Below are 21,963 nucleotides of genomic sequence, written 5' to 3'. Positions count from 1 at the left end.
TTAAAAGAAAAAGAAAGGGAACAGGCAAGGTGACATGTGCAATGCTTGGATGGAAGGCTGTTTACCGTAAGTAATCTTGAATAGCCTTGTACCAAAGAGCTTGTACCAAAGCCATACAGCAATAACTTCATTTACTGACCCTTTTCTGTACATCTGGACTTTTAAAAAAGGAAATGAATATTAATATGAAAAAGGAAGAGAACATGAAGGTCCACTAAGCTGAATTTGAGAAGGAACTGAAATAGAGACGTAATTCAGCTCTGAAAAGTTTCTCCTTGTTTGACTAAGATTCCAGGGGAAATCTTGGCCTCTTGCCCTGCAGATACATTTTCTTCTACTGCTGGAAGAGTAACAGAAAGGAAAGCTAGCTCTAAAATATTCAGTCCATCTGTTGTAAGATGGATAACAAAGTAAAGGAACCTCCTAAATCCTTGCTATGCCTTAGACTTGTGGTGCAGATGCTCACCTGCCCAAGCTGTTCACAAGCACTTTGATACTCAGCTCGCTGGCAGAGGTCTTTCACCCGTTGGTACTTGGGCAGGAAATTTTCTTCTTGAGCATCCATTTTCTCATTCTCTCTCTTGTGTAACAGTTTCCTGAAAAGGGAAGAACATGCACAGCTCTGTAAAGGCTGCATCCTCATCCAAGAAGTTGTTCACATAATCTTTGTTCATGAAGAGTGAGTGCCATCTCTACCATATTTCATGGAATAACGAGTGAGGAGCGATTGAGCGCTAGCCACATGGCCATTCAGTGAGGAGGGCCAAGGACATGGTAGCAAGGCCAGGTAGGTTTCCAGGGCCCAGAGACCCCAGGCAGCGAAGGATGGGGAGCCAGGAGTTGGGCCCACTAGGACGCGTCTGGGCAGGACGGGGATCTCCATGGAAGCTGGCGCCTGTTTGGGGGTGCCTAGTTCACACCCCCTCAAAATTGTGTTCCTGGGACCATGGCCCCACGTTCCCCCCACAGTATGCCTGTGCACAGGACAGTATAGGATATGATCCAAAGAAGCTTACTGGGTGACCAGTCACACTCTCTGAAGCTTTACCAATCACACAGGGTATTTGCAAGATTAAAATGGATAGTTGGGACATCATGTTCTCTGCTTTAAGCTCCTTGGAAAAAAGGCAGGATATATAGGCAAGAAATAATTAAAAAATGCATTTTCATTAAGTAGGAAAGTAGACTGCCTATTTCATGTGTCTCTCATAGATTTTACAGCAGTTCCAATGAAAATGAAAAATGCCAACAACAAAACATTGAAACTACTAATACGACTTTGCCTTTTTGATGAATTAAGTAATTTCACAAATGCCAAATGCAAAAGACTAATTAATGATCTTGCCAAGGAAAGTTGTACAGGTATAACTCTTCTTTTGCTGCAATGATTCCTTTAAGACAGGCTTCCTCAACCTTGGTCCTCCAGATGTTTTTGGCCTACAACTCCCATGATCCCTAGCTAGCAGGACCAGTGGTCAGGGATGATGGGAATTGTAGTCTCAAAACATCTGGAGGGCCGAAGTTGAGGAAGCCTGCTTTAGGAGGTCAGAACTCTCCAGAATAAAACACAATCACCACCTATCACTTACCCTCTTTCCACCAAGAAGGAGTCCCTCCAGACCTTCATCTTCTTTTTCAAATGGAATCTGGAAAAAAACAAACTTAATTTGAAAGTCGAACTAGATCTGGGGACAGGATTTGGCTTCTCCCTTGAAGATGTGTGATTAGAAAGCAAATGGCAAACATGCATTTTCAGCCTCAGCTATGAGATGATACGGCAACTTTTTTTGTTCACTACGGCAAGGCCTGTGTAAGTTCCACAGAATGGGATAGAAAAGTACCACTGACTCACAGACCTATTGCAGACAGATTGTTTAATCACAATTGCTTAAAGTACTTGGCGATCTGCAGGAAATGTTGGGCTCTGTTTAATGCATTTCCCATCCTTACCTATTGACCGGTCTTTCAGAATCCAGCAGCTTTAGAATGGATTTCCCATCCATGTCAGGTGGAATGTCCAGGCCAGCAATGTCTAGAATTGTAGGAGCAAGATCGATGTTCAATACAATGTGAGGATTCCTGAAAAGAAACATATTCACAAAACCTTTATCAAACATCTGCAACGGTAACCCCAACGTAAGACCACAGAAGACACAGAATACCTGAAAGGCACCCATGGGTTAACATCAAATAGTTGGAAAGAAAGCACAATTACACATTGAAGCTGAATATGAGAAGCCATTTACAAGCTAAAGAAAGGTCAGGAGAGACTACCTCGGAAAGTGGTGGACTCTCCCTCACTGGAGATTTTTAAGCAGAGCTTGGATGGCCATCAGTCAAGGATTCCTTAGCTGTGATCCCTGCACTGCAGGGGGTTAGACTGGATGACCCTTGGGGTCCCTTCCAACTCTACAATTCTATGAAAAAGAAGGAAGTGAAAAAGCTTGTGACCTAAACTTCTTCACCATTTTGAGAATCAATCCTTGTCTTGTAGTTCAGGTTTTACTGAAGAGGGAATCTTGCTCTGGCAGTTTTAGGAAACAGTGGGTTGTTCTAAGTTAATGGACATTAATAACTTGGCTTTATTAATTTCCAACGGGTCTCCTCTGAGTCGGACTAGCACTGGATAACCCAGTGTAAAAGATAATATTGGCACTCACTGAAGTGGGGTTGTGTAAGCAACAGCAGATACTGTACTACACTGGACTATTGGTCCTTCTACGTTAGTGCAATATTGTCTGTTCCCACTGCTTGTGGCTCTCCAGGGTCTCAGGCAGAGGCAGAGAGAGAGGCCATTCCCATCATCTGCCACCTGATCCTTTCAACTGGAGATGCCAAAGATTTAACCCAAGAGTTATGCATGCAAACAAAACATGTATCCCACCACTGAGCTATGGTACCATCACTTGGAACAGGGAATCTTTGGCTGTCCAGATGTGGCTGGGAGGCCAGCTCCCATCACATACAACCAGCATGACCAATGGTGAGGGATTATGGGAGTTGTAGTCCAACATCTGGAGGGCCAAAGGTTCAAACGGCCCATCCCACTACCCACTGGGGATAGGTTTAGAAGACAGTTGAAGGGTAGATGGCAGCAGGGGGATGGTAACAGACACCAGGCAAGCAAAGGTGAAAAAACAAAAACAGAACTAATAGTAAAGGAAGCTCATTTTGCAATAATGCTTAATACTCAGTATCCAGGAAATCAGATTTGCATAAATTTTAAAAGGAAATCCCCCTAGGGTGCAAATGAATAGAAGAGTCACACCCTGGAAAATTTCCCTTCTAGCACCAAACATATGCAAGGTGGGATTGGTGGTTGTGCTTATTCAGTTCTTAACAAATCACTAAGTTTGAGCATTCCTTAACGCTCAGATAAGGCCATAGCTTCCTCACCAGTTTCTCCAAACCTGTGAGATTCACACTTTATCTCCTTGTCATTAAGGGTGGGGATTTAAGTGGATATTCCAATGGTATGCTTACTTCGTCATGGCATTCTGCACATGCACTTATAAACTCTCCTTAACAATACCTTCTAAGCAATGGTAAAAGGTAAAGGTACCCCTGACCATTAGGTCCAGTTACGGACGACTCTGGGGTTGTGCACTCATCTTGCTCTATAGGCCGAGGGAGCTGGCGTTTGTCTGCAGACAGCTTCCGGGTCATGTGGCCAGCATGACTAAGCCACTTCTGGCGAACCACAGCAGCAGAAGTTTACCTTCTTGCCGGAGCGGTACCTATTTATCTACTTGCACTTGACTTGCTTTCGAACTGCTAGGTGGGCAGGAGCAGGGACCGAGCAATGGGAGCTCACCCCGTCATGGGGATTCAAACTGCTGACCAATGAGTGAATCTAATACTCACAAAGAGGGTGGCTTTCCTCAGGATCCATGCCTTTACCACTTTGGGAAATTATTTAGGAATACTATTTACTTCTACATTTTTTATTATTAGATATATGTACCGCCTTTCTTCCAAGGAACTCAAGGCAGTATAAATTGCCCTCTTCTGGCCCTTGTTTGTTTTGGGGGTTGGTTGTTTGTTTGCATTTTTAGCCAGCAGACTTATTTGTCAAAAACCACTGGTTGGTCATCACAAAAATAATACATTATGGCATTTATTTTTTTCATCTGAGAGTGCTACACTTTACATACATTATCCTATATTCCTCCAATCCATCCTGTAGGGTAGCTCAGTGTTATCATATCCATACTGCAAATTGGGGGAGGCAAAGGGCTTGGGGTTGAAAGAACATGGGTGCCTTGTATTAGGCCACCTACTGAGTTCACGGCAGAATCAAAGTTCAAAACCAGGGCTTGATTCATAGCTCAGTCCTTAAATCAATAACTGATACTAGCTCCAATTAAGGTACTTACAAAAACAATACAAGCAGAAGAACAAATAAAGAAACTAAGCATTAAAAACAAACAAACAAAAATTATATGGATCTTTGAGGACAAGAACACACTTGCCATAATTTACAAGGAGAAATTACAGTTCAAAGACGGAGCCATATGGATAGTTTTCTGCTTCTGCGCAGATTTCCAGCTCAGAAACACAGCACAGCAAGGCAGCAGCATTCTAATTTGCAGCAATGAATGAGACCGCTTGTGAATTACTGGATTTGAAAGCAAACAAACAATGACAAGAACTGAAGATAATACATTTGTTCATCTGCTTGACAAGTGCAGCTTAATTTTAATTACTAGTTAATGCAGTGTAGCGCATCAGGGTAAAAGTAATGAACCTATGGTAATGAGACCTCACTACAGCAACTGCTATTAAATCAGGGTTGATAAGCAGGGACAGCCAATGATTAGTTTATATGAAAAATAGAAGGTGCAGCTCACATTAGCAAAGCTGATACTGAAGTGGGCGTTTCCCTCCTTATGGAAACAGAAATGCCATGTTTGTACCAATTTTACAGTTCATACATCACCTTTTGGAGTGTGCATGAACTAGTTTCTCTATGGGGATAAGCTCTGACTTACTGAGTCTTTAGAAATTGGTTTTGGCACTCAGAAGGCCCTGAACGAGGAGGCTCCCGCACAACATAATTGGCTGGCGATTTAAAATGATGGGGTGTTTCAGGATCTAAAAAGAAGCTATGAAGAACAGCTTGCTTTCAGGGCTAGGGGCAGTGTTTTTTTTCTGGGGGGATGCAGGGGTAGGCATACCCCTAAACATTTTGTGAATCTAAGTTTGGCCTCATTGAGGGGCCGTATTTCAATATGGGTAGGAAAATGAGAGTACCCCTAAACATAAATTTTTTTAGAAAAAAAGCACTGGCTACGGGCATGCCAAGATAGCAACTCCCTGCGTTTTTGCCTGGTGCTTGTGCACTAAACAGAAATGGAAGAGTTACAAGAAACTGAGCGACTACAAAAAGTGGGTGCAACTCTAGCCAGGAGGGGCTCAGTGGAAGAGCACTTGCTTTGTGTACAAAAGGACCCAGTTATCCATCCCCAATGTCTCTAGGTAGGGCTGGGAAAGACTTTTGCCCGAAACCCTAGACAGCTACTGCCACTTGGTGTCAACCATACAGAGACAGGTAAACCAATGATCTGACTTGATATAAGGCAGTTTCCTATGTTCCTATGCATAGCTCATTGTAGACAGGGAAGGGTGTGAAACCACAGGGAAGGATGAGTTGTGGGAGACAAGAGCTGCTTGGATATATATGCACATCCTTCAAACCTACTGTGTGCTTTGCAAAAGATGACAAAATTGTCCTGGGAAGCCTACAGGCAGTGGCTGATTTATGGCAGTGCAACTGGTTCTGCCACACTGGGTGCCAAGCCCAGGGGGCGCTGCAGGGTGTCGCAATTATGGCACAGTGAATTGAGCAAAATGCAAGGCGAGAGGTGCAGGGTGCCGAATTTTTGCCTTGCAGAGGGTGTTGTTGAAATATGAAAGAGCAAAGTCTGTTCCTGATATAGGTAGGAATATCTCAGCTCTCACTGCATTAATCATATAATTGTTGAAATACGTCATTGCAGACCACTTCTGATAATCTCCTTATAGCACAGAGTTTATAACATCACCTGATTCTTCAGGTTGCCCATGTTTGTTTTGTAGGGTTCTCTTTTAGCTGTCCTGCAGCACTGGAAATACCAGTGGGTTTTTTTTTCAGAACGAAAGAATTCTTCCCTTTTTCTGCTTCGATGGTTGAAATTCATTTAAATTCAAAACCCAGTGAATATTCTTTTTTATTATTTTAAAATGGGGTTGTTGCTGCTTTGCTATGTTCGCAATATTGTTGTTGGCTTGCATTACTTTTTCTATATTAAAAGGAGGAAAGTATTATGGGTGGAAAAGTACAAGAACTAATTATGCTAATATATACATAGTGGTATACATTAAAGAACGCATATTGTGGCACTGTGTCCAAAATAATTGCTTTGGTGCAAATATTTGCTATTAAAATAATTACTTAGAAGGTATATTTACATAATTTCTTAGCTGATCAAAGTTACAATTTTAATTAACAGTCACACTCTGTACTCTTGTCTGTCACTGACAAAGGGTAAACCAAGGAGATGAGTCATCTTTTCTTTTCTTTTCTTTTTTTGCAAGGGAAGAGGAACATATAGAAAATATTGCATTCATTTTCTTAACAGTGATTCCATTGTTATTATTTAATTAACCTCTAATGACAGCTATGCACTTAGGCTGTGAACATTACGCAATGTTATTATTTGGAAGCCTCACAGACTGCACCGTCAAACTTAAACAAAAGGAAATGACTTTGCATTTTTTCAGAAGATCAAACAGAATTTCACACGAGTCTAAATTCCCCCTTTCTCAGTGCAAGAGGTAGCATGTATGTGAGCTGTCTAGTGCTAGGAAGACATTGGGAATGGATCTGGGATTGAGGGTGTTTTGGCTGCACCTTTAGCCTTGATACAGATAATTCCACTGAAATGCAAATACTTTGGGTGATATGCATCCATGAGCGGAACAGACTTCCACTCCTACAACAGGACTTCCCCTTCCTTTCCTCTCTCCTGTCCCCTCCACCCTAAAACTGCTCTGAATTTGGAGCAGGGGAGTTGCAGAGGAAGGAAAGGCCTCACTGCATGATTGATGACTGCTTGGGCAATGTTAGACATCACACCTTAACAGCACATAATTGTATGCAGGAATAAAAATTGACACTGAAAATTTGCTCTTCATCCTGCACTAAAGAGTTTGATGGAGAGAGGAACACAACTGGTTATGAGAAATCAAGTCCTTTCTCCCAAAGAGATGAGCAAAACCTTAGAGAAACATACTTTGCTCCATAAATGTTTTGGAGAAAGATGATCGCTGTCTCTTCGCTCTTTTTTTTTTTTTTTGCTTTTTTCCTTATCATTAAAAAAAAGACATTTAAGAGTTTGCATTTAAAATTATTTGTAAACAGATGTGCAGAGGGTGGCGAGGAGAAAAAAGATTGATGAGATTTACTGCTGAAACTAAGCCAACCTCAGAGCATCTTACAAAAGGCCATACAGAACCAACCAGAGCAGGATTCTCTTAATTACTCCAATGCCACAAAGCCCCATGAACTTACAAGGATCCAGCCTCCACATTTGGACCGCGGATATAGAAGGGGACTCTGATGTCAAATTCATACGGCATGGATTTTCCTTTCACCAGCCCAAATTGCCCTATATGATAGCCGTGGTCTGCCGTATATATTACATATGTGTTATCCAGTTCACCTGTTTCAACCAATGCATTGTAAATCTGAAATGAAAGAGAAGCAGAACATTTTGGATTGAACAAAACAGTATGGTATTACACAATAATCTTGTATATAGACACAAGGGCAGTGAAAAGCTTGGTGAATGTATATATTGGCTCTTTGTGCAAGCTGCTCCCTTTCAGCTGAAGAGAAGGGGGGCGGAATAAAAATAAATAAAAACAAACATGAAACTATTGTGGCCCTACTGAGATAGCGACTGCATTTGTTTTTTGAAAAGGCAACATGAATGATCTGAAATCAAATTTTGGAACTGCAATGAGTCAGAAATCATGACATATAGTTTGGCCATATTTGCAAGTTACATTGTCACAAACCATTGTTTACTCGGCATGAGCAGCTGCTTGGTTCCTCCCCACTCCTCCTGGCTTGAATTGGGAGAAAATAAACCACAATAGCTGGGCTTAGCTTTACATCAAAACTAGGCACCATGATTTGTTTTGCTCTCAGCAAACCATGAGCAGTTAAGGCAATAACCACAGTAGAAGTACTGCAGGGGAAGTAAAGGGTTAAAGCCACCCCATCTACGGTCCCGAATTTTATGGAGTTTTGTGTACCCTGTGTTAACACATCTTCCTCCAAAGTTGCTTTCCTTCAAGCACAGTCTGTCTATGGGAAATAGAGAGGGGAAACCGAGACGTATTATGATGACCCAGATACCTCCTTGTTTGTTTTAGAAAAGCAGGTCAAGCCACAACTATTTTTGGAATGCACTTGTGACAAAGCATAAGGTTAGGCTTGACTAGCTGAATGCATTTTAAAATTCATTGAGCCTCTTTATAATTACAATTTCTATCCCAGCTTGCTGACTTGAAGTTAAAAATAAAGCAAGCCATCAATTTGAGCAAGCTGCAACACTGATGGCAAGCCTCCCCAAGCGTATGTAGTAGCACTTGAGAGAGATTATATCTTCCCAGAGCAAACCACCAATCAGCAGTAATAGTAATCACCATAATCACAAACAGGCTGATGCAGGGCCTACCTATAATCTTAACCTTGTCTTCTCAGGGTGCCTGCATTATACTTAAATCACAAACAAAATGCAGGAATGCTGGGAGATAAGCAGCAATAAACTGTTTTGCCTCCATGTTAGACTGGCAGCTTTGCAGGCTTGAAAACAAGCCCATCAATTTTCACAGAAGGTGCCAGTCAGGATGAATATTGCCAGAGCACAGAAGCACAACTAGCTGGCCCACCCTTGAGACAAAGTGAGACGATCACCTCAGGCGGCAGGATCCACAGGGGCAGCAGATCCCAATGTTGGTTTTTATTCCCTCCTTTGTTCCTTATGTAGATCTTCCCTCACTCCTTATTCCCTGGTGTGGTGAAGGGTGCTATTTTGGGGTCTGCCTGAGGTGCCAAAATGTCTTGACCTGGCCCTGATGGAATGGTTCGTTTTACTTTGTTCTAATATCACAGGCTTAAGGGCAAACAAGATGCCAATAAGAGGTGTGTTATAGAAGATAACTGGACCTATGAAGCAACCTGATGGTGGATCATAGCAGGCTTTGTTATGACAAGCCAGACCATTGGTCAGCCAAGCTCAGTACTATCTACAATACTATCTCCTGAAAATAGTGCTGTCTACAGGAACCCTCTAGTGTTTCCAAACAGGGGTCTTTCCCGTGGCAATGACAGGGAATAAATCTGGGACCTTTCTCACACAAAGCTTCGGATCCTCCTCCAAATCTGCAGCAGGCAGAGTCCTCCCTAGACATCCAACCCATGCTCTTTTTAACTGCACATACAAGTGACTGAACCTGAGACCACATGTGGTCTATCACAGAGCTATTTACAAAAGTTTGCCCCATAAAAAGTGTGCAAAGTTTGCCATATATTCTTGCAGACTATGGATATTGCTTGGCTCAGTTGTCATGGTAGGACCATCACCCACAAAAAGGGGGATTTGAGTCCATTTATTTTACATTCATTTCCTACTCAAGAAACTTATGGCTGACATGGGCATCTGGCCTAAGCATTGTCTGCACATTTCCGGCACATCACACTGACCAGGAAAAACGGTGGTATGTTAAGTACATATTACTTAACAGAGAACTATTGAAGACAGAAAGCCCAAGCTTTTGGTACAATTTTCCCTTTATGCACTGTTTGCAACTATAGCAGGCAACTTAGGATGTTTTGCTATTTGGAATATTTTATAACATATCATTGTTATAAAATGGGTTTCTTACCTGCCCTGAACCACAAGACCACCTCTTTCTCTGCAGACCCTCTTGGGGGTCAGCTGGGGGCCCCCTCTTGGTAGTTCTGCTACCCTCAGTGGCTTGGTGGGGGACATGACCCAGGAGACAGTATTCTCAGAGGCAGCCCCCAAATTATGGAATTCCTTCCACACAGAGGTGCACCCAGCACTTTCACTGCACAGCTGAAGATGCACCTTTGAAATCTGGGATACATTGGGACCCACTCTACTTGTGATTCTAATTTGTTCTAAACCGGTGCCAAGAAAGCAGCATATAAACACATTAAAAAACAACACCTAGATAAATAACGTTAAAATAACTTAGTACAATTCACAGTCAGAAGAATAGGGTGAGTCCTAAGGTGCAAAAAGCAGCTAAAGAGATGCATCTTCAACACATGATGAAAGCTATACAATGAAAATGGCAGACACACCCAGTGGCGTAGCATGGGGGGTGCAGGGGGGGCCGGCCGCACCAGGCGCAACATCTGGGGGGGCACGCTCGCACTCGCAACTCTCTGCCCCTACCTGGCTCACTCACTCTCTCTCACTGCAGTGCTGGCTGTGCGAATCCGATCCGAGCCGCTGGGTCGCCGCCCACTGTGGAGGGGGTGGGTGCCAGGCATGCGGTGCGGAGAGAGAGCGAGGGACTATCTGGGGGAGGGACAGTGCAGCGGCCGCCCAGCGCAGCGCTGAGCGCGGGAGAGAACCACACCAGCCCAGCCCAGGCAGCAGCAAGAAGAAGCTGTCAGCGGCGGCAGGTTAGGGGTTAAGGGGCGCAAATTACTTGCCTTGCCCCGGGTTAGGGGGCGCAAATTACTTGCCTTGCCCCGGGTGCTGACAACCCACGCTATGCCGCTGGACACACCTCTGCGGGGAGGGAATTCCACAGCTAAGGCAATGTCAGAGTATGCCCTCTCCTGAGTTTCCACTCCTGAACTTTCAAGGGAGACGAAACTACCTACCAAATGGGCTCCCTCTTAACATCCAAGAAGAGAAGTTGGGATGGAGACTTGGTGCTACCATTCTGCCCAGAGCAATTCAAACCTTATAAACCAAATGGGGAAGTTGAGGCCCTGTGATGAAGTGCATCTGTGCTTATATTGGCAACACTTAAACTCGTGTTTTGGATAGGATAGAAAAGTAGGGCGCGTATGCAGGACTTGGGGAACTTGGAGGGCCGAGGTTGAGGAAGCCTGCAATAAATCTTACCGCCTCCATAGAGTCATCCACAGACATGAGAGTCTGAAGGCGCTTCTGCTGTAGCATATTGGTGAATTCCATGTGAATAGGTTTCATGGGGCCAGTATACCTCATTATCCAGTGCTTGTCTGGGTTTGGAGCATAATTATAACTGGGTGTGCTAGAGAGAGAGAGAGAGAGAGAGAGAGAGAGAGAAACAATTAACTGCCAGTAAAATAAACATGGCATGCCACCCATCCTAAAATGTGTATTCTGGGTTTCTACACAAGTTCCACACAAACATAGGGCAGGATTCATCTAACCAGTCCCACTAGCAGAAGACCCATACAAAGACTTCCATTTGTGCAATAGGATTCCCCCTGTCTCTCCCCCCCCTTGCACCCCCAAAAATTGGCTCTGGGGGTTGGGAGAACCCCCAGAATGGCGCATGAGTGAGAGGAGAAGGGTATCGTGCCATCTGGTAAACTGGAATGCTTGCACAGATGGGACTGGAAGAACATGATGTTGAATTCTATCCATTGCATTGAGCATTCTGTCCTGACAATTTCAGCATCCTGAGAACAGCAGCTTCCACTTTCAAAAGTAGGTTTGGGGGCTTCTGTTTACTTAGCGTTGAGTACAGGAAAGTTTTAGAAGCCAGGAGGCAAATCTTAAAAGATGCTCCCTCTCCATCCACAGCTTTTTACACCGTATGCCATACTGTTCCTAAGGGTGTCCCCAACCTTTAAGGAGCCCAAGTGACTGCAGAGTGAAGGCAATAAGGCCTCGTTTTGTGAATGGAATTCTGAATGGAAGAAGTCAGGGTCCAAGCTAAGGAGCCCAGCTGCTATCTTGCCACACCCAAGTTAATGCAAATACAGTTAATTCCCTGAAAATGGATGTGCAAATGAACCTTACTACTGTGGCTTCTACTATCTTTAAGCATGTTTGAGGCACACAGGGGTGGCAATTTTCCCTGTTGGGAATAACCCTCCATGGTAGGATTACATTCTCCGTGGTAGACAGTGAAACATTATAAATCTCTTTTATGATTTATCTAAAAGCCGGGAACGGGAAAATTGCTCTGCTCAAACTGAAGCCTATTGAAATAGCAAGTATCATTCAGAGTAAATGAGAATATATTTCAACTGTAGCAGCTTAGCATTAGGCAGCTAACATTCTAACTGGGGAGCATGAGAATGACATAGCTATTCCAATTTCATTCTGCACGGATGATTGTGGCTCACGCAGGTTCCTTAACAATAACTATCCAGATTGCTGGAGAGTCTCTACTATGTTATTTAGCATCTGTGGTGAATTTAAGCTTGACTACCTGAGCATTTAGCAGGAAACTATGGGCATTAAAATGCTTATTATAACTTCAGTCCAATAGCCAGCTTTTAAAATGATGTTCTACTCTATACTAGTCTTTAAAAAGAAAAAAAAGCTGGATGGTGCTATTACAATTTCCTTTGCTTGAACAAGTAGCCTTGAGGTAGGGATCTTCCCACCCCAGGAGCTATAAAAGGGAATTCCCATCCCACTTGACAACAGCAAAAAGCTAGGGTACCTGAAACAGCAAACTAGCTCCAGAGTCCGGTTCTGAACAATCTTGGAGATTGGTCTGGTCAGATAGGCAAGGGCTTTGGGCTTCAAACTGGGGGTCCCTTGACCAGAGAATGGGTCCTACATCTTAGTGAGCTACACAACTCCTACTGTAACTCAGACCTCAAAGCCTTCTTTAGGTGCAAAGGGGGAATAGGGATGTGCATCATTGTCACCAGTCACTGGCAACCAGACTTCAGCCTCTGGATTGGCAGGGTCTAGTGTAAATACCTGGCCTTCTGCCCTTGCCTAGTCAACAGAGCAAGGGCTTCTGTAGTTCAGGCTCCAGTTTCTTCGTGGTTTTTTAAAATTAATCAGCAGAGTTTTGCAGTGGTGCTGTATTTATGGCCTTGGGAAGTTAGCTTGAGCAGTATCATCCATAATTACGCACACATATTTAGCGTGTACTTGTGGGTCTGTGCAGAATGAAGCTGGCAGGTGAGGCTGTTGTGAACATGCTGCGAGAGGGGAGCACAACTCCTATTGTAACACTGCGCTCTTACCGTAACATTATTCATATTCAGGGTTGCCCCATGTGCTGAGTGTGTGTGTGTGAAAGACATGCTAAAGTGAATTGCATTGTGTTTTAACAAGTGGGAAGCTTTGATATCAAGGCTGCAGTCCAAAAAGTGCTTTGTGATGGGGAAGAGAGTATTTTTCTTCCAGGGAGGAGAGGTTGCTTATTATTCTCTCCACATTGTTAATGTTCTCTCTGATTTCAGAATGTTATTGTGGCAGGATAATGACATTGCTGCTTTGAAAATGCTGATGGTTATGGAAACTGTTGCTATGTAATGCCCTGAACGAATCTAAAATGCTTGGCAAATTCCTTTTCCAGTATGCTTTGTGATTTCCTGGCTCATCTGACACCTCCTGCTGCTTAATCCACTCAACGTCCACAATCTTCTTTGATTACTACAAACGTAACCCTCTTATACTTAACAGATTTGTCCGTCTTACGGCCAAATACACAAAGCACAACAATTCTGGAAACTGAACAAAAATAACCACTTCAAATTCATTCAGAAGTTGGAGGTGGGGGCTGCACTACAAATCCTGATTGTATTTGACCTTGGAGAGAGAGAGAGAGAGAGAGAGAGAGAGAGAGAGAGAGAGGGAGAGAGAGAATAAAATGCTTACAGAAACAACAGTAGTGGTTGTCTCTGGAAAAAAACCCCACTATGCAACAATCATGGATAAATGCCTATTAAGCAGCTGAAGCAAAGAATGATACATGTTGGTGATATGAACCTGCAGGTATAAAATGCAAGCCTATTTTTTATATATCCAAAAGTGATTGTTTTGCATATGCTGGAGAAGACTCAGGATTACTTACTGAAAACTATTTCCTCTCTCCTACCAAAGTCATTTTTTTCAGTGACTGCTATTGGGTCTATATTGGCATTTCTATTCTGCATTTACAGAGCATTTATTACCTGCCTTTTGATTTAAAATCCTCAACACACACAGAGAGAGACAAGCCAGGGAGGGGATTCCACAGTTTGGGTGCCACTGCAAAGAAGGCTCTGTCCCACATCCCCGCTCCCTTGATTTCTTCACACAGCAGAGGCACACAGAGCAGTGCATAAAAGAAGCTCTTGACATATAAGCTAAGTTTGTGTTGCATATCATCAACATACAACTAAGTTTAAAGGAGCAGAAAGACCTTGTGGAGGGCAAGATTAGATAATAAGAGAGACATGTGGTTGCCACTACAAGGGACAACTCCATGTCTACTCTTCCTCTTCTCCCTGGTACAACATGTAGAGAAATGAAATGTTCAGAGGAGGTCATAACTTGACCACACCCTCTTACACACCTTCAGTAAGGGGCATCCAATGAATTCAAGTGAAAGAAAGGGGTGATATGATTTCACACCACTCATTTTGGTTTTTCTGTGTTAGCAGGGTACAGAGGAGAAGAGATGTGGGATTGCATCAAGAAACCTAGACTAAAAGGGTGTAATATTGTGCAACCACATGTCCCTAGTTTTCAAGGTTCTGGAGAAAAGCTTAAACGTGTGAAGGTAAATCACCTGATGGACAAATCTTATGTGTGTCTGCTCAAAAATAAGTCCCACTGAGTTCACATGAACCCAGGTAATTGTGCATAGGGTCTGAGTATGTGCCTCATTCCTATCCTACCCCCTGATCTCAAACTCAGACCTCATCATATTTATTTACCCAAGTTCCATTCTCTCTTTTCCCCTTACTCTCTTTACAAAGCCTTTCCCAAAAAGGAATAAATTTGCATAAATTTGCAAATGGAAAATGACGGGATTGTTCATTTTATTGTGTAGATTTCTACAAGTTATAAATTGAAAAGCGCCAAGCTGTTCCATTTCTGCTACCTGCGATAAACTTATGCCCAAGCACAAATGATCCAGAAATGATTTCCCAGGAATGCTATGCCTTTGCTTGGAAATGCAGTTAATTGGTTTGGTGCTTTGTTGCCTTTTCCTTACATGTGCTGAGAAGCATTGGGAAAGAGATGAGAATACTGAGGGGCTGAGTCTTCAGGACCGTGAGGAGCTGCATGGCTGAGAACCATCAAAACTGGCCTGTGAGGATACATCTTCTTTGAGATTCGGAAGAAGCTAATACTGTCATTGGTGATCAAGTCAGTCAGATAATCCTGAAAAGAGTGAGGAAGAGAAGAAACATCAGCAAAATGACATCAAAAGTAATCAATGAGCCTAGAGGGGACACTGCAATCATTTTAGAGGTGGGAAGAGAAATCCTGATTTATTCACTTTTTTAATAATTGGAAATGTAAAGGGCTGGTATGTTTTTAAACATGCTTTTTTGATTTGTTTTTTACAATTCCCTATAGTGTTACCAAGCTCACATCCACACCTCCATTTAAAGCATTTCAATTCCACTATAAGAGTCAAGTAAAGGTAAAGGTAAAGGGACCTCTGACCATTAGGTCCAGTCGTGGACAACTCTGGGGTTGCGGCGCTCATCTCGCTATACTGGCCGAGGGAGCTGGCGTACAGCTTCCAGGTCATGTGGCCAGCATGACTAAGCTGCTTCTGGCAAAACCAGAGCAGTGCACGGAAACGCCATTTGCCTTCCCGCTGGAGTGGTACCTATTTATCTACTTGCACTTTGACGTGCTTTTGAACTGCTAGGTTGGCAGGAGCAGGGACCGAACAACAGGGGCTCACCCCGTTGTGGGGATTCGAATCGCCGACCTTCTGATCGGCAAGCCCTAGGCTCTGTGGTTTAACCCACAGTGCCACCCGAATCCCATAAGAATCAAGACTTCCCCCTAAAAAAGAATCAGACAGCTCTGTCCTTCCAGAACTTTGCTGCTCCCCAACTTCCAGCACCAGTGCTGGATTTACGTATAAGCTAAACAAGCTATAGCTTAGGGCCCCACTCTCTTGGTCCCCCCCCAAAAAAAATTATGAGTCTTTGTAAATTGTGTTTCTAAATGAACTTTTGTTATTGCCAAATGCCAATGTGTTTGCATTATTAAGTTTGTTATGAATAAAAAATCATTTTAAGTTAGAGCTTAATAATTATTTCACGATTAATATACTTCTTAATTGTATTTCAGTTCAACAATTACTTTGATAAAATACATATTTTGTTATGTGCAAATGACTTTAGATACCCATTAGGTCTATAAATTATGATATAGCATATATTCAACACAAAAAAACAGCAACAATTTGTTGTTGACAAATGACAGCTGGACATATAAAGGGCCCTATTACCTTTAGTAGCTTAGGGCCTCATCAAACTAAATTTGGCCTTGCCCAGCACCCAGCTGAGGTGGCCACCTCACTCTGCCTAATGGGAGGGCCAGTCTTACTGTTATTTGTTGAGCCCTGAATTGAATCAAACTAATCTGAGACATTCGTGTGTGTGTGTGTGTGTGTGTGTGTGTGTATTATATGGAACAAGTATTCTTAAATGTAATGGTGATAAAATGCTGGAGAGACTTGCTTGACAGAGACGGTCAGTGAACACGAATGTTGCGTTATATTTTGATTACACGTCACTTGGCACTCAGACACCTGAGATTACAAAAAGGGCAACCAATGGGTTGCTAATTCTACTGCCAGCGGGGAAGATATTTTTGGAAACAGAAATATACTTGCTGCTACCAAAATGAAGGTTCATTAAACTAATCTCTCAAAAGTCATGTTATTGCACTGGTAGTAGGAAATACACTTAATGAAAAGACGTATTTGGAGAAGATAGCAAGGGGTTCCACTTTTGGACACTTAGTCACATCAAGCATGGTGCTGATACAGATACTTCTTGTTATTATGCACAGCAATTTAACCACGCAGCTGCTGAAAGCCCAATTAGATGCACAAAACATCTTGGTCTGAGTATGTGCCTCATTCCTATCTTACCACCTAATCTCAAACTCAGACATCATCATATTTATTTACCTGCAGTGAAAACAATTTTTGGAAAGATTTCCATTTCACAGATGGACAACACAAGGCTCAGAGATAGTTGTGAGTAATTCATTTAAAACATATACTGTGCCTTTGTGAGAAGGAACGTGGGAAGAAGAAATGCTAGATCCCGAATTCTGTCTCTTTGTCACACTCTGCTGCGATGTGACTGAAAAATCTTTGAAATGAATTATGCATTAAAAGGCAGTTGCCTTGCCCTTAATCAGATATTTTAGATTCAGAAGCATACCTTTTAACAACCCTGATTTAAATTCAAGTTTATTAACTGCTTTAGTTCTGACTAGTTGGATAAAAAGCAGGTGTCAAATATCTTTATTCCACTGTATCCTTTTCTGTAAATAATGGAAGGTAACCCTATAGGAATATTTTAAAAAATCAGGTGTTTTTAAAGTTACTCGTTCGCTTCCCCCAACCCACCCACCCAACATATTTCTAATTAGAATAACAGAACCTGAACCTCTGATCTCCGTTTCATAACACTGCAGACAAACACTAACTGAGTTTGTGGACTACTGACAGATTTAGGACTCCCTCAAAATCTGCATACCACCACCATGGAAACAGCAATTTTGCAATAAAGAGAATTAATCACATGCATGCAGCAGATCAAGAGTATGTCTCTCTGTGTTAATTAAAGCAGGGAACACCAGTCAATAGAACATGAGTCAAACTACGATCAAATCCATTTCCCAGCTGGTAGGACATACTGAAGTGCTTACCGGCTTAAGAACTGCTTGCTGTCACTAAATAAATTTTAAATTATACATCCCTCCAGAAGTAAAACGATAATGTGCAGTCTAAGGGAGCAGGTTTATGGATTGCAGTTTATATTACCAGCAGTAGCTTTCAAATATGAAACAAATACTTTAATTAGACTGAAATCATAAAGCATCCGAATTGTTCCCCCAGTTGTGGCCAGGGGAGGGAAATGAAAATAAATCAGTAAGACCTACCCTAGAGTAGTCAAATCCGTGCTTTTCCTTCACTCCATTTCTACAGAGTGTGTAGTTGTAAAAACGAGAATTCTTGAGCAATCCAACCCATTCCTTCCAGCCAGGAGGCACATAGGAACCATTATATTCATTCAGGTATTTCCCAAAGAAAGCTGGAAGCAAAAGGGGGAGAGGAGACATTGTGAGGAGAAAGCAATACATATAAATGTATAGGAGATAATCATGCTATAGTATAGAGCTCTTTAGTTTTCAGCTCTTGCAGACAAAGTGATAATATTTTCCCTATCCAGTCATATTTTATTTTAATATTTTATTTTAAATCAGATGCTTTAACACTTATTTAGCACTAACAGTACATTAAGCATAAAACAGAATAGGGAAGGGACTCACGAGCTTGCCCAGAAAATTTACAGCAAGGGCTGCAAATGGCCATTGGCTTGCTCACCTATAACAAGTGATTAAGGATCCCTTCCTAACAACTGGGAAGGAATACTTTACCAAAAAAAAGTTACATTTTTCGCCTTTCAGGTGATGACGGGCATGTAAATTGCATTCATTCTGTACAATCCTGTCTGCCACACAGCAAATGACTCGTGACACCTTTTCAATGACCAGAGCCTCTTAGGAGGCATATTCTGTCTAGTCTGCCTGTCCTTCCTGGTGTTTACAGAGTAATTCAACACCCACTGACTCCAGACTTGAGTCAGTGGGGGAGCTGGATTAGGTGGAGGGGGTCTCTGAGCCCAGATAAGGCCGCTCCTGTTGGTGTGGCACTCTCCCTTCCAGCTACAGGATGTAGACCCTGAAGAAAGGTGCTCCAGAAGTGGGGAGGGAGAGGGGCTGAGTCAGCCCAGGCCCAGACATTTCAGCCATTTCCACCGGACACTTAGGGCTGAAACCCTAAGCAACAGCATCTGGCCTAACCATCCTGCCTCCCAACCTACTGATACTGCCAGAGAAGCTGGGTTAGGGCTGCTCCCTTAAATGTGAATGGACTCCTGGCAGTTATCTCATTCATGACTTGCCCAACTCTGTTTGGCCAGATGCAGATCTGGTCTGGTTACTACAACTGTACAAAAGAGGTGGGATCAGAAAACCACTCTTGGTCCTCTTTGTTTATTCTTAGAGAGAAATGGGCTGCTCCAGAAAATTATGGGCAAGAGGTCATGAAATCAACACCAACAAATCAGAAATTGTTGAAAAGACATTTGAAACCTGGTTTTTTATGAGCTGCTTAATAAACCCATCTTAGCCAAGAGTGAGCAAGGAATGCACTAGCCTTTGCTCCACTATGTTTTATGTTACTATTTTATTGCTATAGTGTCTATAAAGATTCATACAGGTGTAGCTAAAAACAAGGGCCTGCTAGACAGATAGCTTGCCAAGCCTAGCTTCCCTTCATCTTCATGCCACATATTCTTGCCTCCAGATATCCAAGCACCATTTTTCCCCAAAGAGAAGGGTGTGTGTGCTTTGTGATGTCACAAGTGCATCACCAAACAGTACTCTGCACCGTTCTTGGTGCTTCAAAGCAGCAAAACTGGTTTCCTTCCACCTCAGTTCTAAAGAGATAGTAGATATACACAACAATGTGCTGTTTATGCACATTGTTTTTAATGTATGATTAAATCTCCCTAATAAAATACTTTGGTTTTGTAATTGTATGTGTTCAGTGTCCCAGAGTGACTGCAGCAGCTATCAGCTCTGACAGCTGCTACTGCAGAGAGCTTCCTTCTAGTCCTCTCAGTGCTGCTCATAGGTGCCAACTCCCTGGGGCCCTGGGTGCCCGAGCACCCATCAAATTTTGATGCCAGGGCCATGCATGCTTCATGGCACCCATGGCCCCAGGCACCCATGGTTGTGGGGCCAAGTTGGCACTCCTGGTGCTGCTGCAGATCTCCTCATCCACTCCATGACAATGCTCAACTTCTTTTTCCAGCAGCAAAGAGGAAGAAGGAAACCAGCCAGCCAGCAAAGAGATAATATACATTAAAATACCATGCAAGAATTCCAATCACCTTGCACAGGCAGGCATAGGAATTTTGCACAGGTACCTAACAGCTAGTTTGTATCCAAGTTCATGCAAAGCCAGAAGAGTGCTAACAAATTCCAGTTCATCGCTGTGACTGTTAAAGTCACACTGCCTTTGCCTTTAATTAGGTCATCTGCATCAACCAGACTAAAACAACAGCAACATGCAAAGTAAATGCATGCGAAGTGTTATGATGTCAAGCAGCGTTCACCTACCTGGTGCCCTACAGATGTTTAAGATGACAACACTCATCAGTCTCAGCCATGGCTGATGGAAATTGCAGCCTAAAACATCTGGAGGGCATCAGGTGGGTGAATACTGGAGTAAAACAATAAATGGACAGCCATGCTCTCCCAAGAAAGGACTGTGGAATCAAGCACTTTCTCGGGTTACTCTGCTTCCTGAGGCACTTCCAATATTTAGAGAGTTAAGTGCAATCCACAGTAATGTGTGGGTAATTGAATAGTGGAGTAGATTTCTTCTCCTTGCCTCAGTATCTAGGGATGATGGATTGGGATATTGATCCTTGTCCACAGTGAAAGGTTGGAACACAGCCATCTGAAGGTTTTCGTGCCTCGCCATTATATCACAACTAAACACAGCTGCATTTGGCACTATTCCTGCTCCTCTCCTTGCCATTCATTTATTTATTTATTTAACAAATGTATAAACCACTTCACAGCCTGAAGCCATCAAAGCAGCACTCAACAAGGTAAAAAAAAAGAGATAAAATACAAAACTAAAGTAACCATTCTAAAACTAATTAAAACCTTTCCTACCAAAAACCAAAACCCAATAAAAGCATTTTTTACAGATGGAGAATTAATATTCCATAAATGACTGAGTCGCAACTCTAAGCTTCTGGCCGGAGCAGCTGTTGGGCACAGGAGAACAGAACATCTCCAAATGGCAAAACAAAGCAATTCTTTTCAGCAGCATTTTAGCCCAAGTTAGCATGATGTCCCGTATACTGCCACTGCTTGTACACAGTGGGTTTTTGTTTTTGTTTTTTAAGTTTCAAAATGCTAAGCAGATTTTGCACCTGGTGCCATGATACTATCCAAAACATCCTTACACTTTTCACCTCTTGATAGGCTAGTCATGTAAAATTACATTTGGCTCTGCACGGAGGTCCACTAACATGCTTTTCAGCTGACTACTGGCAGATGCCTTTTTAAATCTGGCAAAACACCCTCCCTATCTCTAGAGCCTGCAGAAGGGAAGAGGCTCTCAGCACAATGCAATATAAATGTCTCACTGGTTTCCAAATGGCTCCAGGGCTCAGCAGGACAGGGACAAGCCTGCTAACCCCAGCTTAGTGCTCAGGATGGAGGTTGTAGGCTCACATTGCCCACAAGGCTCAGCAAGATGGCACAGACCTGAACACTTCCCCCAGCAGCAGAGAAGGAATGTTGGCAAGTACAAATTGTCGTTGGCTACCAAGGCCAGTTCAAGCTTTGTGGATCCCCAGTGCTGTGAATTATTTCTGCAGAGTGCTATGCCTTGGGCTGCATGTTTCATTCATTTAATATGCTTGATATTGCCATTCTAAATTTGTTAGCTCTGTCCAATGTAACAGTGGGATAAAAATCCACAATTTATAATTTATCTGAGTCCTGGAAATGTAATCCATTTACGCGGACTCTTACCTACAGTGAGCAGAGAAACCTTTACATTATGTTCTGTATCTGCTGATAAGATTTTTCACAAACTTACAGTGCCACATTCAGACATCAGGGCTATTTTTTAAAATAAAATAATAATAATAATAAATGTATGTATGTATAATTTTGCCCACAATAT

At 42.6% G+C, this 21,963-nt stretch overlaps 1 protein-coding gene across 3 annotated transcripts in view; it reads right to left on the bottom strand.

Annotated features, from left to right (window-relative positions):
* SULF2 (sulfatase 2) overlaps positions 1-21,963 on the bottom strand; it is a 286,446-nt gene that overhangs the window by 34,504 nt on the left and 229,979 nt on the right. For all 3 annotated transcript variants that reach the window (XM_081011117.1, XM_081011116.1, XM_081011118.1), the window contains 7 exons: positions 18,129-18,280; positions 15,199-15,368; positions 11,160-11,310; positions 7,553-7,728; positions 1,951-2,079; positions 1,590-1,646; positions 467-596 (listed from right to left, as the gene is read on the bottom strand). In XM_081011117.1, the coding sequence (XP_080867243.1) occupies positions 467-596; positions 1,590-1,646; positions 1,951-2,079; positions 7,553-7,728; positions 11,160-11,310; positions 15,199-15,368; positions 18,129-18,280 (965 nt within the window). The remainder of the gene's footprint in view (positions 1-466; positions 597-1,589; positions 1,647-1,950; positions 2,080-7,552; positions 7,729-11,159; positions 11,311-15,198; positions 15,369-18,128; positions 18,281-21,963) is intronic.

The sequence above is a fragment of the Podarcis pityusensis genome (genome assembly GCF_964106645.2).
Source record: "Podarcis pityusensis genome assembly, chromosome: 6".
In the NCBI taxonomy this organism is placed as follows: domain Eukaryota; kingdom Metazoa; phylum Chordata; class Lepidosauria; order Squamata; family Lacertidae; genus Podarcis; species Podarcis pityusensis.
This window is presented reverse-complemented; position numbering and strand designations above follow the sequence as displayed.